The following is a 17413-nucleotide window of genomic DNA, read 5'->3' as shown; positions in this document are numbered from 1 at the left end:
TAATTATAAGTGGAGTGAGTAATGATGACTCAGTCTGATTCCATCAACTTCTATTTCTGCCAAAATGACAGACAGCCTCATTCAAAAACATCCTAAACATATGGTTAGGCCATCCTTAAAAATATCTGTGTTATTCTAATGGGTTTATTTTCATGCTATACTTTAATAATACTTATAAGTAGAATGTAAATATTGATAATATTATTGCACAACTAAATATGACAGTGTTAAAACTCTTAGACGAAACCCAAGGAAAACTTAGTTACTATTTGATATATACTTAAAACATTTTAGAACTCAGGATTCATTGAAGCTTTCCTGTATTAAGGGCTTAATGATTCTGAACCCTTGAACTCTGAAATAAGTTTGAAAGTTCTATTAAAAAGGTTCAGCTGTGTTGACAGGAAGTGAATTTCAAATGTAATTTAAGAATACCGTGATATATTATACATGTACTTGTATTATGTCAGAATAGACCTCACATTTCAAACAAGGCATACTTGTTCAAACATGGGGAGTTGTAATGAAGTATATATTACACGCAAGAAAAACGAAGTATAACTCAGTTTTTGCCTAAGACAAAGTTGAAGGTCTTGTTTTAAAAACAGTATGTAATGGCACATGTCAAATCTTCGTTTTATCCAGTTGTTAATGAGATTGGCATGTTAACATGTTTTAAATTGTGTAATGTTTCTTTACTACAAAAAGCAGTTAAATGTTTGCACTGACATATGGAGGTTTGTTGGAATGTTTGGATGGGGTCACTAAAGGATTGCTGTGCTATGTCTCTTTAGTCTGTATGTCAGTCCAGTAACAGATACATGTAGTTTTAAGAAATTCATTTTAATGACATACTGTCTATATACAGACTTAATATGTAAAAGTCTGTCTGCCTGTGTGTCTGTTCACAAGGTACTAAGTGCTAACAAATTCAAAACATTTGAATGGATTTCATAGTTAATGATGTTATTGTACATTACAATTGCCTCAGCACTGCTGATTGGCATAATGATTTAGGCATTCAATTTTTAGCAATACTCAGTAATATCATAGAAATCAAAATAATACAGGTGATAAAATACAGTTTTGGATTTGGTCCTGTCCAGTATGACACCATGTTAGTAACTACATTTTGTTTATGTAAGGTTAGGATGACCTTAGACCTCTAGCTGTCACATTGAAGTAGGCTTTATAAACAATGCTGTGGTCAGTTAACGATCAGACTGACACAGAGAGAAATCAATGTTCAGTTCCTAGCTATTGTCAAGTTCTAACCACTCACATACGGTTAGCGTTTCTTTAAACTCAAGTGGCTATACAATGTCTGTCATAGATATGTAATCATCAATGAACTTCTTTTTGTCAAATTCAAGGAACAACTTAGGTACATGTATCATCATTTTTTCCTTGCTGCCTCTTAAAGCACATGTGTTGTCTTATTTTGTTTTCTCCTTTATTATCTGAACCATATTGATACACATTTTCTTACTGAGACTCTGTATTATGGTATCTTTCAAAACTCGGGAAAATTGAAACAGGTTAAATAGTTCTCTATTTACAATGGGTTTAAATGTATAAGTAAACTTTTCACTAAGTAAGTTAGTTTGGATTATGTCAGCTTCAAATTCAATTTTAAGCTTATTTTATGGATTTTAAGCATAGTTATGCATCATTATTAGATGTTTGGGCTAATGTAGCCAAGTTTTAAACTTTTTAATCCTCATAAGGCTTTGATTTTTACATTTTATTTAGTAGAAACACCCTGTCTTGAATACGACATATATATTCTTTATTACTTTCTATGATTTAGTCATTATTGTATGTTAATTTTGATAAACCATCTAAGTTTCAAACTTCATGGAAACTTTTAAGTGATTCCATATTTGTTTGACATACTTGAAACATTTTAAACTTGGATCAGTAAGGTTCCAGAGAGTTCGGATAAACTTGACATGTAAACACCAAAGTATCATAACTGTGGCTCAATTGCATTGTTATCAGGGAATTTATCTCTAGTATTGACTTGAACGGAGCATTAATACATGTACATGTAATAGTACCCTGATTTACTGGCTTTGGATAGAGCATAAACGCATGTACATGTATTAGTAAGTTCCCAGGATTACTGGTTTCATTTAATCAATTGTGGGATGTGACTGAATAAAATTTGTTACAGACCATGTACATGTAATTCTTCTGTGTTGTTAAGTTAGTGCTGGATGTGCATAAATACATGTACGTGTAGTGTCAAAATTTCTGTCTGTTTATACAGCAATATTTGGAGTAACTGTCCCATACTACTGAGAAAATTTTATTGTTTTATTGTGTGACTAAGTTGATATATTGTATAACAAGAACGGATTCAAATTTCAGTCCTATTTTAGAAATAATTGTGTGAATTACTTCCTTAAATATGTCCTCACAACAGTAAGTACTTGTAGTCTTAATAGATCAAAATAAGAACTGAAGGATTAACCACTTGTTATAAGAGTAAAGATTTTATTGTTTATATGATAAATTGTCTTATTAATGGTGCTATGTTATTCTACCTACACACTCTTTTATAGATTGATAACAGATGGTACTATAGTCTAAGTGACCACCTGTATTCAGCAATGACCTGTCTCAAAAGGCTGATTAAATATCCCTCTGTAGTAACATTTAACTGTTTATAAAGACTACCTGTCTTATGTGACCATGATTTTACTCTCAACATAATAAAATGTTGGATTACTCTGGCTAGGTCTTCATGTTTATAGACTGTAATATCAAGGGAGAGAGCAGACAAGAAAGAGCTCTGATACTGCTTCCTGCAGGTGTATTGAAACCAAAATATCATTATGGCATATACATCAGAGTTAATATTATATATTTTGCAGACTAGGCTGTATGAAGTTGATAAATAATTATGAAGATTTCTAAGGCCTTGCAGAGATGATTCATTTATCTGAATATTGTTGAAACATGATCAAATTTGAAAGTCATTTTATTTCACTTTCAGAATAGAATCGGCCATGTCCCAGTTTGATACTTTGTTGGACTTTGAGTCCTCTGGTAATGGAACAACCCAAACATCTAATGACCTTGACCCTTTTGGAAGCAGTCCATCTGTTGAGGTCAAGGGTGGATCTGACTTCGACTTACTTGGAGAATTAGGATTTACACAGGTAAATAAATGTAATTAGCAAAAGGTTTGCACCTCATGTTGTAGTTGTTTCAATATATGTTTCTTGCATTTAATGAAAGTGAAGACAATGAGATGAATCATAAAGGATTGCATTACTGGGTTTGACATAATGAGTGTCATTTAAAGAGATGTATCATGAATATTTGGTCATTTTAATCATTGATGTAAATTTATTATGTAAAATTTAATTCTAATTATCAGAACAATAATGACATCAGTAGGAAAATTATGAAATCATGCAGGACAAGCCTGAGTATTTTGTCAAGTTTTTGGGACAGAGATTAACTGAGGAAAAATGATATATGGTATCTATAAAATGTTGTAAAAGTTTATGTAAGGTCAGGAGGGAATAACTTAAACTTTACTTATAATCAAATAATTCACAATACAGAATTGTGTGATAAGTGACTTAAGCCATCATTTTCAGCTTAACTTTGTAAACATGATATTTACCCAGGTATCAGTAACATAAGGAGAAATGACTTGTTCAATTATTTACAACCTTTTATCGACTTGGGTAGAGACATGGTTTAAATTCCAGCTGATTCTTCTGTCAGGTCAGCAGAAAAGTTGTCAGATTTTAGTTTACATTGTATATCGACATTTTGGCCTGTAAACATGTCACGTCCATTCTACACACAAATATATAGTAGTCTGTTGTACTTACTACCTATTAACAATATGTAATAACAGCCGAGGTAATGATATAGTGCTATTATTCAAAGGTATATATTTTGCAAACTTGTTCCCAGCTATTTAGTTTTGCAATTTTTTAAATCTGTAATGCACACCACAAAACATTTTAAATCGTGTGTTTCCACTTTATGGCAAAATTTAAATTTCTGAAATAGCTAATTCTTGAAAATAATTACACAAAGAAGTTACATATGATAAACTGTTTTCTTTTCATAAAAAAAAGTTATTTTAAATATGGGCTTTCAATGTCATTTTGGAATTTCGAACATTACTTAAAATACTTGTGTACTTCCATTTACAATAAATAGTCCCATAAATAATAGTTACAAATTATTAATTATGAGACAGTATTGTGTAAACATATTTCTGTGTGATAATATCAGCAGATTATGTTGCCTGTTAAATACCTGTTTACTATATGAAATTAAACAATTCATGTTAACGGTGAAACCCTTCTGGTGCCCCCAGGCATCTTATGTCCAAATCATTTTTCTGATTGAAGATAAGTATATACACAGTTACGTTACATATCCAAGTGGGAAAGTTGAAATTTTTGTGGAATTATCAACTGTGAAATCTAGTGAGTACATCAAATTTACACAATTATAAATCTACAAAATTTCTTGTAAACTTTTAACAACTTAATTTAATGATATTGGCATGTATTGAAGTAAATGGAATTCGGTCATTTATTTAATCAAGATTTCAGATCTGTGTATGTATAAACCAGGTTAGGAAACAGTCAAATTTTTTAGAATGTTTTTCTCAAACTATAAACTGATGATTCATGCCAAAATTTATTTTACATAATCTAGGAATGGGGAATTATCATGATTAAGCAGCTGGTGCTTGCACATTCTTGCAGCAAAATTAGTGTGTTGAAAGTTATCTTTATTTTCAATGGATGCAGTTGAGATACACCAGCACAGTAGGTAAGGGGTGGGGCTAGATAATCTCATCCTTATGAATTTTAAGGAGTTTTATCACAGAGTTAAGTTAAAATTTTAAGGATATATGATATCAAAACAAATATAATACAGGTTCTATTTAGCGGTTTTATTGCATTTCATGGACACTAAAACTCTTTATATGGACATTTCTTGCTGAATGATGTCTTTTAAATCTCTGGTTTGACCTAAATAAGTCAGGCTAGATATGTACTTTCTACAAGTCTGCTAGGTCATTTATTTGAGTTATTTTTTTTCTGTATTTCATCAAGAAGTCTAAACACAGCATTGTTTTCGTTGTAGTGAAAATTGTCTATTTATTCCTCTTGGAATTGTGTTCCCTCTCCATTAAATGAAAAGTAAGGTGTGATATATGAGGACAGTGATTTAGTAAACTCAGTCATTAATTGGTTGGTTCACTTTAATCCATGTTAAAGGATTTGATAACAAGGATGATGGTTCTTCTTCCCAATATGGATATCTAAAATTTTATAAGCCTCCTAAATTTTAAATATTTATAGGGAGCAATAGAAAAGCTTTATACAAAAAAGCATACAAAACTTCAAATGCCTCAAGTGTAGTTTTGGGCTTTATAAATAGAAAAGATAGAATTTGTGTGATGAAATAGAACTAGGATTTAGAAAAGAGGACACAAATAAATCATGCTGAATAATAATTTCTTATTTTTAAGCAGAAGAAAGGACTGATTGATGAATCCTTCGTTATGAGTATATGTAAAGATATTAATGAATATTGAACACTGAAGTGGTTACTAGATAAACCAAAATGTGCACTCTTTTATACATACAGAAGATAAAGATGTAACCCAGTTCAAGAGAGAGTGTAATATACCTTCATAAATTCTAATGAATGAAGGTGACCTCTGACACTGTCTCCTTTTTAAAATGTCTTTCTCCTTAAAACCATTTTAAAGTACTTAGCTTGATTGAACCATCCTGGTGTGACACAGACCATTTATCTTATATATTCATAACTTCTCATTTTTCTGAAAAAAGAACAACAAGTTAAACCTGTTTTTGTTTTTTTTTTTATCTTACAAAAACACCAGGTGTTATTGGTTGATTTTTATTTGGATATTTTTCATTAATTTTGACAGTAGGAGATGTTGTCAAGATAAAAAATTAAATCTGGTGAAATAAACATCCTTGTAATACTCTCATAACACATCCTGACGGACTTCCCTTTCATGTCAGTTTGTTAGTTTGCTTAATCAGTGTTTTTCTAACTTTAGTATATTTAGTAGACTTATTTTTTTTTTCACATGGTTTAAATGACCTTTAACCCTCTTGATTGAATACTTATTGTAGATACAAAAAGATAGCTATCTACATTGAGTTATCTCCCTTTATATTTGAGACATCATATTGGGACTGATTATGTCAAAAAGGTTTTATGATAATTAACTTCTCATGCTTGAGTGACCCAAGATAATGATCAATGAAGTGTTGTTTCTGAGGAACTTGTGCAAGAGATACCCTAAACTTCAGTATAGTACCAGGTATATTTTTAACGTTATATTACATTCATTCATATCTTCATTGCTTCATTTCATGAAATATTAGAATTATAACAATTGATAAGTATAATACAAATAATGCAAGCAAGTCAACAAGTTATTTTAGGGAAAAGAAAAACAGATGTTTCTAATGTGCATGTGGGTAAACAAAAAGTACGGGATAATTATTGACCCCTGTACAAGGCTAAAACCAAAGTTCAATTTTATGGCTACTGTAACTGATGACATATCAAAAGTCACGTAGTAGCACTCGTGCATATTCTGCCACACATTTCACAACATAGATCTGACATAGTTTTTCAAATTTTAAGTAGTCTTCATTGTCAATAAAGCCATATTCTGGTAAATAGCTGAGTAGAATTTGGTGAAAGATTTCTTCAGTATTTTTTGAAGCTGTTGTTGATAATTTCTTAGTTTCAAATATTGTTGACTTTTGAGGGTACTGTACCTTTGTTAGTTGACATGACTGACTTTGAAGAATTAATTTATCATGGAGAACATTTTGTAAAATCAATTGAATTGACCAATCCAAGCGAAATTTGACTTGTGTAGGGCACTAGGACTAGCAGCCACAGTAGTCACTGGTCCAAAGTGATTAGTTAGATCATGTAACAGTTAATCTTCAAAATATAATTCTTGTAGATATGTGCCTACTGTATGTATATCCTCAACTGAATTTTGCAGGTGAATTGATGTTTTATGGCTATAATCGTTGGTGGTGTTGTCAATTGAACACATTTCATGTGCAGACAATAACTTAAGGATGAGTCTATATATCTTTATAAGATTATAACTTAAGGATGAGTCTATATATCTTTATAAGATTATAACACAAGGTGCCATTTTACTGAATGAAGTCTGGGATTGTTTTTTAGGGTTGTGATTTTAAATGGTTTAGGAATTAGGGACCAAAATGGGGCAGAAAAACAACTATTTTCTGATATTTGCCTTATAACTTGACTAAGGACCAGTAAATGGAATTGTACAGCAGTGTGGCATTCCTCCAAAGGACGGCTGGTATTGATTCTAGGGGCTGTGACTTGAGCCATTTTTCAATTAAGGGCCAATAATAAGCATTTTCATGATTTCAGAAAAGTTTAGTAGAAGAGAAATGATCTATTTCAAATTGTACTAAAAGGTGCCATACCACATATGGAGAACTGGGATTGATTTTGAGGGTTGTGACTTGAACCGATTTGGAATAAGGGGTCAGAAACAAGCCCTTTCCTGATGTTTAGATAGATATTCCAATAATAAATATGAATGGGATCTCCTTTAAGTTATAGCACAAAAGTACTAAACCTCCCAAAGGAAGGTTGGGATTGATTTTGGAGTTTTGCTTTTTAAGGGATAAGGTGCAAAAATGGACAACTTTTCCTGTGTCAAATATTAATCACAATCAAATTCATACCTTTTCAAGTCAAAATATCCCCAACTGCACTGGGTTTCACACCTTTGATTATATCAAGCTGCACCCAGTGAAGCTTGTTTATTGAATCATTTGTTTTAAGTCCGTTAAATTTTAGAGAACTTGGATGTATTCAAGCAGTAAGAATAAGTTAAATTGTTCTATCAACTCTAATTATTTTTCAGTTTAATTTGATGATTACATAATGTTTATATACTTTAAACATTTTACTTAAAGTAGAAAGTTCATATGAACAAGTAACCTGCAGTAACCTCCACTTCAAATTTCTTCTGTTAATTTCCTACTTAGTACTCAAATTGGTAATAGTTTCCTGATATTTTGGTTTCAGATGAGGGTCAAATATGATTCATGGAGCAAGCAGTACTGTCATTGTGTGTTATGCTTTCAGCTCATTATAAGACTTCAGTATATCAACCTTTTTTATTGGAAACTCTGGGTCAACAGTAAGAAAGAGTAATCAAGGGAACCAAGGTTATAGTGGTAATCAAAAGAATGTAATCCAGGGACAAAGACCAGACATTGAAAACAGACATACACAACAAAGAACATAAAGTAACTAAAATCATACATACAAAGTAACAAAAGTAAATGAGCAACTCGGACTCCACTACAAACTGGGAGCATGGACCAGGTGCACTGGTAGGGTAAACGTCCTCTGCTTTTCTAGAAACACCCGCCGAGTTGCTCATAAAAAGTCAAGTCCGGGGTAGACAAACGAGGGAAGGAAAACTATGATCCGTTGAATAAATCAGTTTTCATGGTGCTGATGGATACACCATAACGATCCACGAGTTAATGATAATGACCATAAAACTTCTGTAATGATGACTTCAATCTTGTAGCAACATAACCCTGTTCCAGAGCCTATAGTTTCGGCAAGCTCTCGCATAATGTATGAGTTGTGATATGAATACTCCATACGCAGGAGCCGAAGGGATATTGCCACAAATGAAAGGAAAGTTGACAATTCTGAATGACGAAACCATGTAGTCTTCTGTGTCTCATTACAGACAAGAGTAGCACAATAACACCATTCACTATTCATTATAAATAGTGGTGAGAGATTCTAATTGATGAAAATTGTTTCCTAATGTTTGTGAAATGAATTATAATTAAATTTTGTAAATGTCTATCACTCAGAATGCCAACTGAACCCTGGGGCTATGTTATGTTCATTATAGAAATGTCAGGGATTTATCATTAAATGAATCTTCCTAAAAATGTTAAAATTTACAATGGTCGATTTCACACAAAGTTGGTAGTATAAAAATGATCGTAAGTAATGATGTCACAATGCTATTTCTGTTATGGTGTCATAACTTATGATAAATTTTACTATTGTGACATTTTGTGAAATCTGTCACAGAAACATCTTGTTTTTGCAGTGAAAACAGTTCTAGTTGTAGCTCCATTCCATCTTTTCATCTGTCATGTTAAGAGGGTACCTACTTTGTGATACCTGTAACTCAAAAAGTATTAAAGTTTTATTTAAACTTTGCACAGTATTTATGTGGAAGATGTACATTTCCTATTATGGACAATTTGGACATAAACTTGCCATTTTTCAGCAGTATACATACGTAAAGTATATGATGGTAATGCAGGTCCATACATGTTGAAATCTCCAGAGAACTTTAAATCTAGATGAAATGTGTTTGTTGAAAGCATGCTTCTCTAGTAAATCATGTTATTAAGATTTCTTTGGTTGGACATAGGCTTCCTACTATAGCCATATAACAATTGTCAATGTTTAGGTTACAGACCACCAATTCAACCAATGAGCATTTGGAACGTACGCAAAAATAGTCCTACGCAGAAATTACCCCTGTTCCTCATAGTGCTGTGAAAAAAGTTCTCATCTTATTTAAAAAATTTAAACAGTTTCTGAAAGGAAAAACATTTCTGTACATTTTATAGGTGCATTTTGCTTCTTGTGATGTGAAGCCTAATCTCCATAATGAATTTTAAATATACCCCTATCTTGTGAAAACACTGGGATTTCCCATGCTATTTATAGACCCTTCACTTCCGGTGACCAGTACTGCACTGCAAGTCTGCTAACCCCACATGCCATTCTGAGGATTGTGAGCTGACATATGTAGAATCATGCTGATATATAGTCATCTGCAGGTTAAAGTTAAGGTAAAGTCCAGAGAAGCCATTGAATATTGTGAAATTAGCATAGAAGCCTATGGGAAGTGGAATTAGTGGTTTTTAGCCTGTAAACAGCCATCTTCATAACATATCCTTGAAATTTGGTCAGGATAACCTGGCAAAGTTAAACTGATATTGATAAGAGTTTTTGTGACATATACTTGTCATTTTGTCAAACACGTTTTATAAATGTTGACTTGAGCCCATAACATACCTAGTATATCTATAATTGATGGATCTGGAAACTCCAAAAAACAGGTGGACTCCAGTTAATTCCAGACATTCTTATACAATCAACAAAAATTTCAAGTAAGGGGATGGGTGGGGGAACCTGCCTATGTAATGGGATTTGGTAAACAATAGCTTGAGGTTGTTCTTTTGAATCTTACTAAATATATTGTCTGTTATAATACAGTGATACAGAAAGAAATATGTTAACATTCTTCGCCAAACCTTCAACTACCAAAATAGAATTCTCATAAAATGCTTTCTATAAATAACTAATGGATGTACAGATGTAGAATCTATTTCAACTTTGTACATTACAGCAGGGATGGGATTAAAATTACCAACATATGTTTTGTTAAAGTATGGCCTTGTTAACTTGATGGGGAGATCTGCCTACAAGTACATGTAAAGGAAATGTACCTAAAATAGTCTCAGTGGGAAGGTCAAGAGGTTGCTACTTACCAGTAATGAATGTTTAAACAACTTTCAGTAATATATTAAGAAGTTAATTTCTATAAAAAGTGCAGTTTATTTTTTAAAAAAATCACTCAATTGAACTGCTCTGATTACGGCTATATAGGAATCACCTTGTCCATCCATAAGTCCATCCATCACACTTTTCTTTCATAGATTGGTTGGATATTTAATTGTCTTGATACTGTAACATAATCATGTATCTTTGGTTATGTTCTTCATCCCATAATACTTTGCTGTCATCACAGTCAGATTGTCTCACACTTCCCATACACCAATCTTTTCATCATTTTTGAAAACTTTTTCAAGAATAACCTAACCAAACAAAATCCATATTGATTTGAAATGTTTTATAATTCCTGGGGATTTAGGTCTTAGTCAAAATAAGCATAAAAAGTATTACACCTGGGACAGAAATCAGGTGTCAGCGGTGGTCTTATGTTACATCAAGATATCTGATATGTAGATCTGAGTGCAAGGGTGATATGTGCACTGGAGTGAAGGGGAGGGCCAATCGTTTAACTGTCTGCCCATGTCTGTTTATGAAAATTTTTTTTTTTTGTATGGTTATAGTTCTTCTGTACAGTTTTTATATCCAAAACTTAAACATTTTTCCAGGCTATCTTAGGTTATTGTCAGCCACATACATGTACTAAAAGGCAAATGAAGGCCAGTGATCATTTGTAAGGGGCATATAGGTTAGCATTGGGTACCTGGTACATCTTTAGTTTGATTATCAATAGTGCCACCACATCCCCACCCCCAAAAAAAAAAAAAAATGTTAAAGGAAGCTGTTCAAATTAATTGGTACTTCTCAGGGAGAAGCTCACTTTCATTAGCTAGTGATCATACCATTCACAATAAAATTTATTATGTCATAATAATTCTTAATCATACTTAACACCTTTAGATCATATTTATCAGATTGAAGGTTGACATATTTTATGGTTAATAACTGGTATATGTGTCAATTTGTATGCCGTTTATAGACTGTATTTGTCTATATACCATTAAATGTTTTAATCTGAAGGCCAATGGTGACAATAATGATGACAGTATTGTTTATAATTCTGTGGCCAGTTTTGACTCTAAAAATCACAATTTTGACTAAAGATTTGATTTTATTTGGATATTTGCAAAAGACATTCAATTGTTTGGCATTAACTAAACATTTGACAAGTTACAAAGTGATTTTTTTATGTACACATTTGGTCTGAACAATCAACTTATCCTGGAAATTAATGCTAATTTTCATATTCTTCATATTTTAACAATATATTACCCTTGTTCCATTTTTTAAACGTGTGAATTTTGTGTAAAAATCGTTATAAAATAACAAATTTATTCCTTGACCAGACGAAAAGGTCTCACCAATTAAGTAATCACTGGTTAGGGGCTGTTCAAGAACCCTGCATAATACAGAGACAACCATTAAACATTATTCACATTATGTAATGTCAAAACTGATATAATATACTCAGAATCTTGTTATTAGATCATCAATATATATCAACACAGACAATATTTCTAAGACCTGTACGATCCTAGACATACTGGTTATTACCTCAGACACACATGACTAATATAGCTATCAAGTGTTGTATTACTTTTAAACTAAAGTGATCCAACAAATTATTTGTGGAATTTCATTCATTGTTAGGGAAGGTATATAATGAACGATCTACTGGTAGGTTATGATTTTATTCCTTAGACTTGAAGCATTTCTAAATTAAACACAGCTCTAGATATTCTGGCTGTGAAAGAAAGTAGTTGGTATTTTGATTAAGATTTTCTGGTCCTATTTATCTTGTATTCAAATCATGTTTATACCTAAGTTTATAACATCACTAAGGATCTTTGTTAAACTATCTTTTAAATAGTAGGATTTATCAAGAATCTGAAAGCAAAATGGTCCATTTTCACCCTAACTTGTTTTTTATTTTTGCTCTGTTAAAAAAAGTATTTGAGAATGCATGATAACAGTTTATTTAAGTAACCACACATAATTATGTGAACACACAATTTATGATGGAAATGATGAATACCAGTAAAAACATAGTTATTTATGCTATAAATAATAGTCAAATTAGAACTTGTAAATTGTAATTAATAGATTGTTTCCTCATTCAGGGGTTTATCTTGAACTACTGTAACTGGAAGTTGTCATCCCATTCAGTAGGATTTTCCTATCTCATTAAAGGAGCTATCTTGAACAGTCCAAGTTGAAAGCTGTCACCCAATTCAGTTGGTTTCTATCACCCTATTCAGTGGGATTCTCTCACCCCATTTGCTCGACAGCCTTTGGTATTTAGCTATTATGATATACTTGTAGCTCATTATGACCCAGTTATACAATGTCAATATTGTTCATGTTAGAAGACATGCCATCCTACATGTTATTTACAGTTGTTGATGGATGACCTTTGAAAATGGTAAATGCATGTTGAATATGAGTAATGAAGCTAAGTTTGGTGCAGTCTGCCTATGGCATATTACTGATGTTGTCTGAAACAGGCTGAACATTCAGAATTCCAGCACAAGAAAAAAAAGAACAGTTATTAAAGCCTTATTCGGCATGGTATTATTCCTGAAATAAAATTTTGTCATATTGTTATGGGTTTTTGTGTTGGTATTGATATTATCATGCAATAGTGTGTCCTAGCATTTGTTACTTCTTTCAGTCGTATGATAGTGTGTTGTGTATTTGATTTTCTTACAGAGCTCAGTAACAGGTCATTGTATAATAGTGTGTATCTTTTTTCTATTTTCAGAGCTCAGCTAATGGTAATAGTGTGAACCCATTGTATGAGCTGTCAATGGATCAAGGAACTTCAGATAATCTTATCATGACTGAAGAAATTCAAGTCACACAGAAATCCACGAAGTCTGCAAATCCTTTATATGATTTAGAAAATGACACTAGTGAACCATCAGTTAATCCTCTTTACAATTTGAATGAAAATTCCACTGAAACTAATGGACATACCGATGACCTATTAGGTCTTAGTCAAAACACTGAAGTTGGTGTTACCAATGGCAACGGTCATGAAGTGGATTTATTAGGCACTGGAACTACAGATGATTCTGGTGTTACCATGGAAACAGAAACATCTAATGAGGGAGAAAATTTATTGGCTAGTGGGGGTAGTCAGGAATTACAGTTTGAAGTTCGTCAAGATGAAAGCCGTGAAAGTATGAATGGAATCAGTGATGAAGACAGTGAGTTAGTGGAAAAATTAAATGAAGCAGAATCACAAGAAATTTTACAAAATCAAAATCGTGAACAAGAAGTGAGTCCAGAACAAACAGAGATTACATTTGACAATCAGAGTTCTGAAATAATAGTAGATTCTGGTCGAGATCAGGACCAAATTGTACAGATAACTGAAGAAGTTATTGAAAATGTGGACCAAACAGAACCTGATGTTTCACAAGAGGACCAAGTTGAGCAACAAACCATTGAAACAGATGTTATCACCCAAGAAGTTATTAGGGGAATACAGACAGAACCAGAAGTTACTATGGAAACCGGAGATGAAGGAGTTGATGTTAGTATTAAAGAGAGTGACACAACAGAACAGGAGGTAGTTGAAGAGAGTGTCACAACAGAACAGGAGGTAGTTGAAGATAATGTTATCAACGAACAAGAGTTGATCCCTACTGAGGAGTTCAGGAGTAGAAGCAGTAGCAGTTCTTCAGAGGAACAGGTAATGGTCATTTCTTTACTACTTTAAAATTTGTATGCCTTTCACAAATTTTCATGTGTACTTCCTTCAAAAAAACAAAACACACACACACAACCATGTTTTACTCACATATTTCCAAATTTGATCTTAGGTTGAAAAAAAAAGTAATAAAAAAAATGAGAATGTATGAATGAAAATCAAGAAAAAAGTTTGTTTTGTTTTTTTTTTTTCCTCAGAAAAAGTGATTTTACAATTGTAAGCGTTTGTCATTCTTTTTGGCACTCAAGTTTTGTTTTTGCTAGAAAAATGCTATTATTATATAAACATAATATATATCTCAGGCAGAAGGGAAATGACACTGGGTTTCATGGTATAAAAAACATTACCTGAGACATAAACTAGTGGTTAGTTTTAATGAGATTGTTATGCCAACACTCCTTGTACAAGTATGGCCAATTTATAATATAGTATGACCTTACAAGATGACCTTCAAAATTGTCTAAAACTACTTTTTTATTGATTTTATACAAATGTACATAAACTCAGGCAGCTATAAATAGTATTTGCAGTATTTTGTTGAAATTAAACAAAATTGTACACTTGCAATGTACCTGACCATGGGCCATTTGCCCTGTCTGGCTGAAAATGGCCTCTTCATCTTTAAAGAAAATTATATGGTTTCCTTAACTAATAACCCCTTCAAATTAAGAATGTCTTTGAAAAACTCCTGAAAATTGTTCCTTCTCAAAATTTGCTTCCCAACCACTGTTGACTGTACATGTAGTTGAATTGATTAGATTATGTGTACTGATTTACAATCAATAGGTCACCTACAAGTCTACAAGTTTTATTTCACTGTGTATAACAGCACCATCAGTGAGTACAGGTTTTATGTACAGTAACAGATTTTATACCACTTATAATTACTTAACAATCATTAACAGACTTCCAATCTTGGGGAGCATCATGGACTTATTCTTAGGACAGGCTAACTTATAAATACATGCATATTACATCTAGGTACAAATACATGTACAATGTATGTTACAAATACAAGTTTACATGTATGTTCAAAAAGTATATTTTTGTTTTTGTATTGAAACAAAATAGAAGTCATTTTTGTGCTTCACTAGATAATAAATGCAGTATTAAACCATTTTTATTGACCTGAGGGAAAGTTGATTTTTGAGACTTAAAATATTCAAATACATCTAGTTTCATTAGTTTTCCATAACTGGCTATCATTAAGATATTCCAATCTTTCACATTTTATCTGTGTCTACCAATTTATCATACTGTTGACATTTTATAAGAATGTTATATGGTACCAGTATCGTATTGCATATACCTGAGTGGGTGTACGTCAAAACATGGATGCTATTAAAATATAGTGCATTTTCTTTTTGCCTCTCTACAAACTAATGTTTTGTTAAAAGATATGAACAATGACTTATAAAATAGAGCAAACATCACACTGTAAGATGAAGAACTTTTTTAAAAGAAAATCTAACATAATAACATAAAAATGTTCCACTGAAAAGGTTGGTTTGATGAGTGCAAAACGAAAATGAAAGTAGGGAAAATGGCTATTTATAGTTCAAGACTACTTTTCTGTCTGATCTTTGTGGACTCGCCCTATTTTCTTTGCGGGAAATTATTTTTCCCATGTCCTTAGAAATGCTACATGAGTGAAAGTTTTATTGAATCAATTTACATATGTTTTAAAACATACCATATATATGCAAGTCACTATAGAAGTCTATGGGAAAATTAATATGATACTGTGACCTTATATCTACATGTATATATGGCTTGATGATATTTAATGAAATTAGAGTAACCTCCCTTTGAATATATAAAACTACAAAGGTACTAGGTAACCTGCTTTATCACTAATTACAAATGCATATTAATTAATCAATCAGTCAATCAATTATTAGATATGAACAGTGTATGTTCACTATTATCAGTTGAGAGCTGCCATTATTATCATGTATCTCAGGCTTCACTGTGGAGTGATGCATTCTTACATTGAGAGTCAAATCAAGATACCCTAGCAACCAGAATTCTTCTTACAATTACAAAATTTTAGAGGTACACACAGGGAATAAGTTGCTTTATTTATCTTAAACATTTTTCATATTCTTTTTGAAATTTTAAGCATCTGATGTACACGTATAATTAAAACTAAAATATGTAAACAGACGATCTAACATGCAATGGGTATTATATTATTGAGAAATAGGAACAAATCAAAATGGCTAAATGTATGAAACCCTGTGTTTCATTGATACATTAGATTTATACATTGCAGATTTTCTTTCATATGAATTTGTATCACATTTAATGTAATTATTATTGAAAGAAGATATCATGCAAATACATGTATGACGATAATAATTTCCATATTCTGCCACGGCTTTTTTCTAGTTCTATTGTATATAAATGACATGTTGTAAAAGGAAAACTAAGACAATGCAACACAATAAAACTTACCTTCTATAGCAACAAAGATGATGTCAAAATGCCTCATGTATATTATAAATGCACTGTTCAGGGTAGCTTGTCCTATTTGTACCCCTAATGTTGTCGACAGGAAATGTTGCCAAAATACTAGACAGTATTGGTTGATTAGTAACACATCTGATTGTTCACTACTTTCGTTTAATATTTGTATCTTCTTGTTCATCCATTCTATCTTCTTAAATTTGGTGATTGGACATACCAACAATGTCTTCGTTAAGAACAAGGACTCCAGGAAAATTGTCAGTCTCTTCCAAATTTCAATCAGCTTCCACTGAACAAAAAGCTGAAAAAGTTCAAAGTAGTAAAGGTCAACCAAAAGACATTAAGGATGCTAAAGTTGATGTGAATGTGATCAAAGAGAAAACTACTACTAATGTGGGAAAAGTTGAAACAACAGAAAAAGTTAAAAGTGCAACTAATAAAGGAAAAGTGGAAGCCACTGACAAAGTTAAAATAGCTCAAAAGACAGAATCTGTAAAAACAAAATCACAAACTTCAAACAAAGCGAAGACAACACAATCTAAAGTGGAATCTAAAACTGTGAAAAAA

At 32.1% G+C, this 17413-nt stretch overlaps 2 protein-coding genes across 32 annotated transcripts in view; one reads left to right on the top strand and one right to left on the bottom strand.

Moving 5' to 3' along the window:
* LOC148609071 (uncharacterized) overlaps positions 1-17412 on the bottom strand; it is a 28610-nt gene extending 11198 nt beyond the window's left edge. Inside the window, exons 1-2 of one of the 4 annotated variants that reach the window (XR_015924748.1) lie at positions 16835-17412; positions 8990-9255 (exon numbers count right to left, since the gene is read on the bottom strand). Coding sequence is in view for 1 of the 4 variants with exons in the window: in XM_088596074.1 (XP_088452200.1) it covers positions 16835-17027 (193 nt within the window). In the remaining 3 variants the exon portion in view is untranslated. Of the gene's footprint in view, positions 1-8989; positions 9256-10683; positions 10968-12333; positions 13168-16834 lie in introns of those variants that run through there. The other 3 variants (XR_015924749.1, XR_015924747.1, XM_088596074.1) reach the window with 3 other exon arrangements.
* Positions 1-17413, top strand: part of LOC148609070 (uncharacterized) — a 51316-nt gene that overhangs the window by 9408 nt on the left and 24495 nt on the right. For 5 of the 28 annotated variants that reach the window (XM_088596068.1, XM_088596069.1, XM_088596053.1 and 2 more), the window contains 2 exons: positions 3002-3167; positions 13424-14359. In XM_088596068.1, coding sequence (XP_088452194.1) covers positions 3015-3167; positions 13424-14359 — 1089 coding nt within the window. In that variant the 5' untranslated portion in view covers positions 3002-3014. Of the gene's footprint in view, positions 1-2022; positions 2428-3001; positions 3168-4313; positions 4464-4677; positions 4816-6331; positions 6350-12199; positions 12340-13423; positions 14360-15163; positions 15215-17413 lie in introns of those variants that run through there. The other 23 variants (XM_088596047.1, XM_088596049.1, XM_088596048.1 and 20 more) reach the window with 15 other exon arrangements.

Source organism: Perna viridis, chromosome 8 (assembly GCF_037379345.1).
Source record: "Perna viridis isolate PV_CMFRI_1.1 ecotype Kerala chromosome 8, ASM3737934v1, whole genome shotgun sequence".
NCBI lineage: Eukaryota > Metazoa > Mollusca > Bivalvia > Mytilida > Mytilidae > Perna > Perna viridis.
This window is presented reverse-complemented; position numbering and strand designations above follow the sequence as displayed.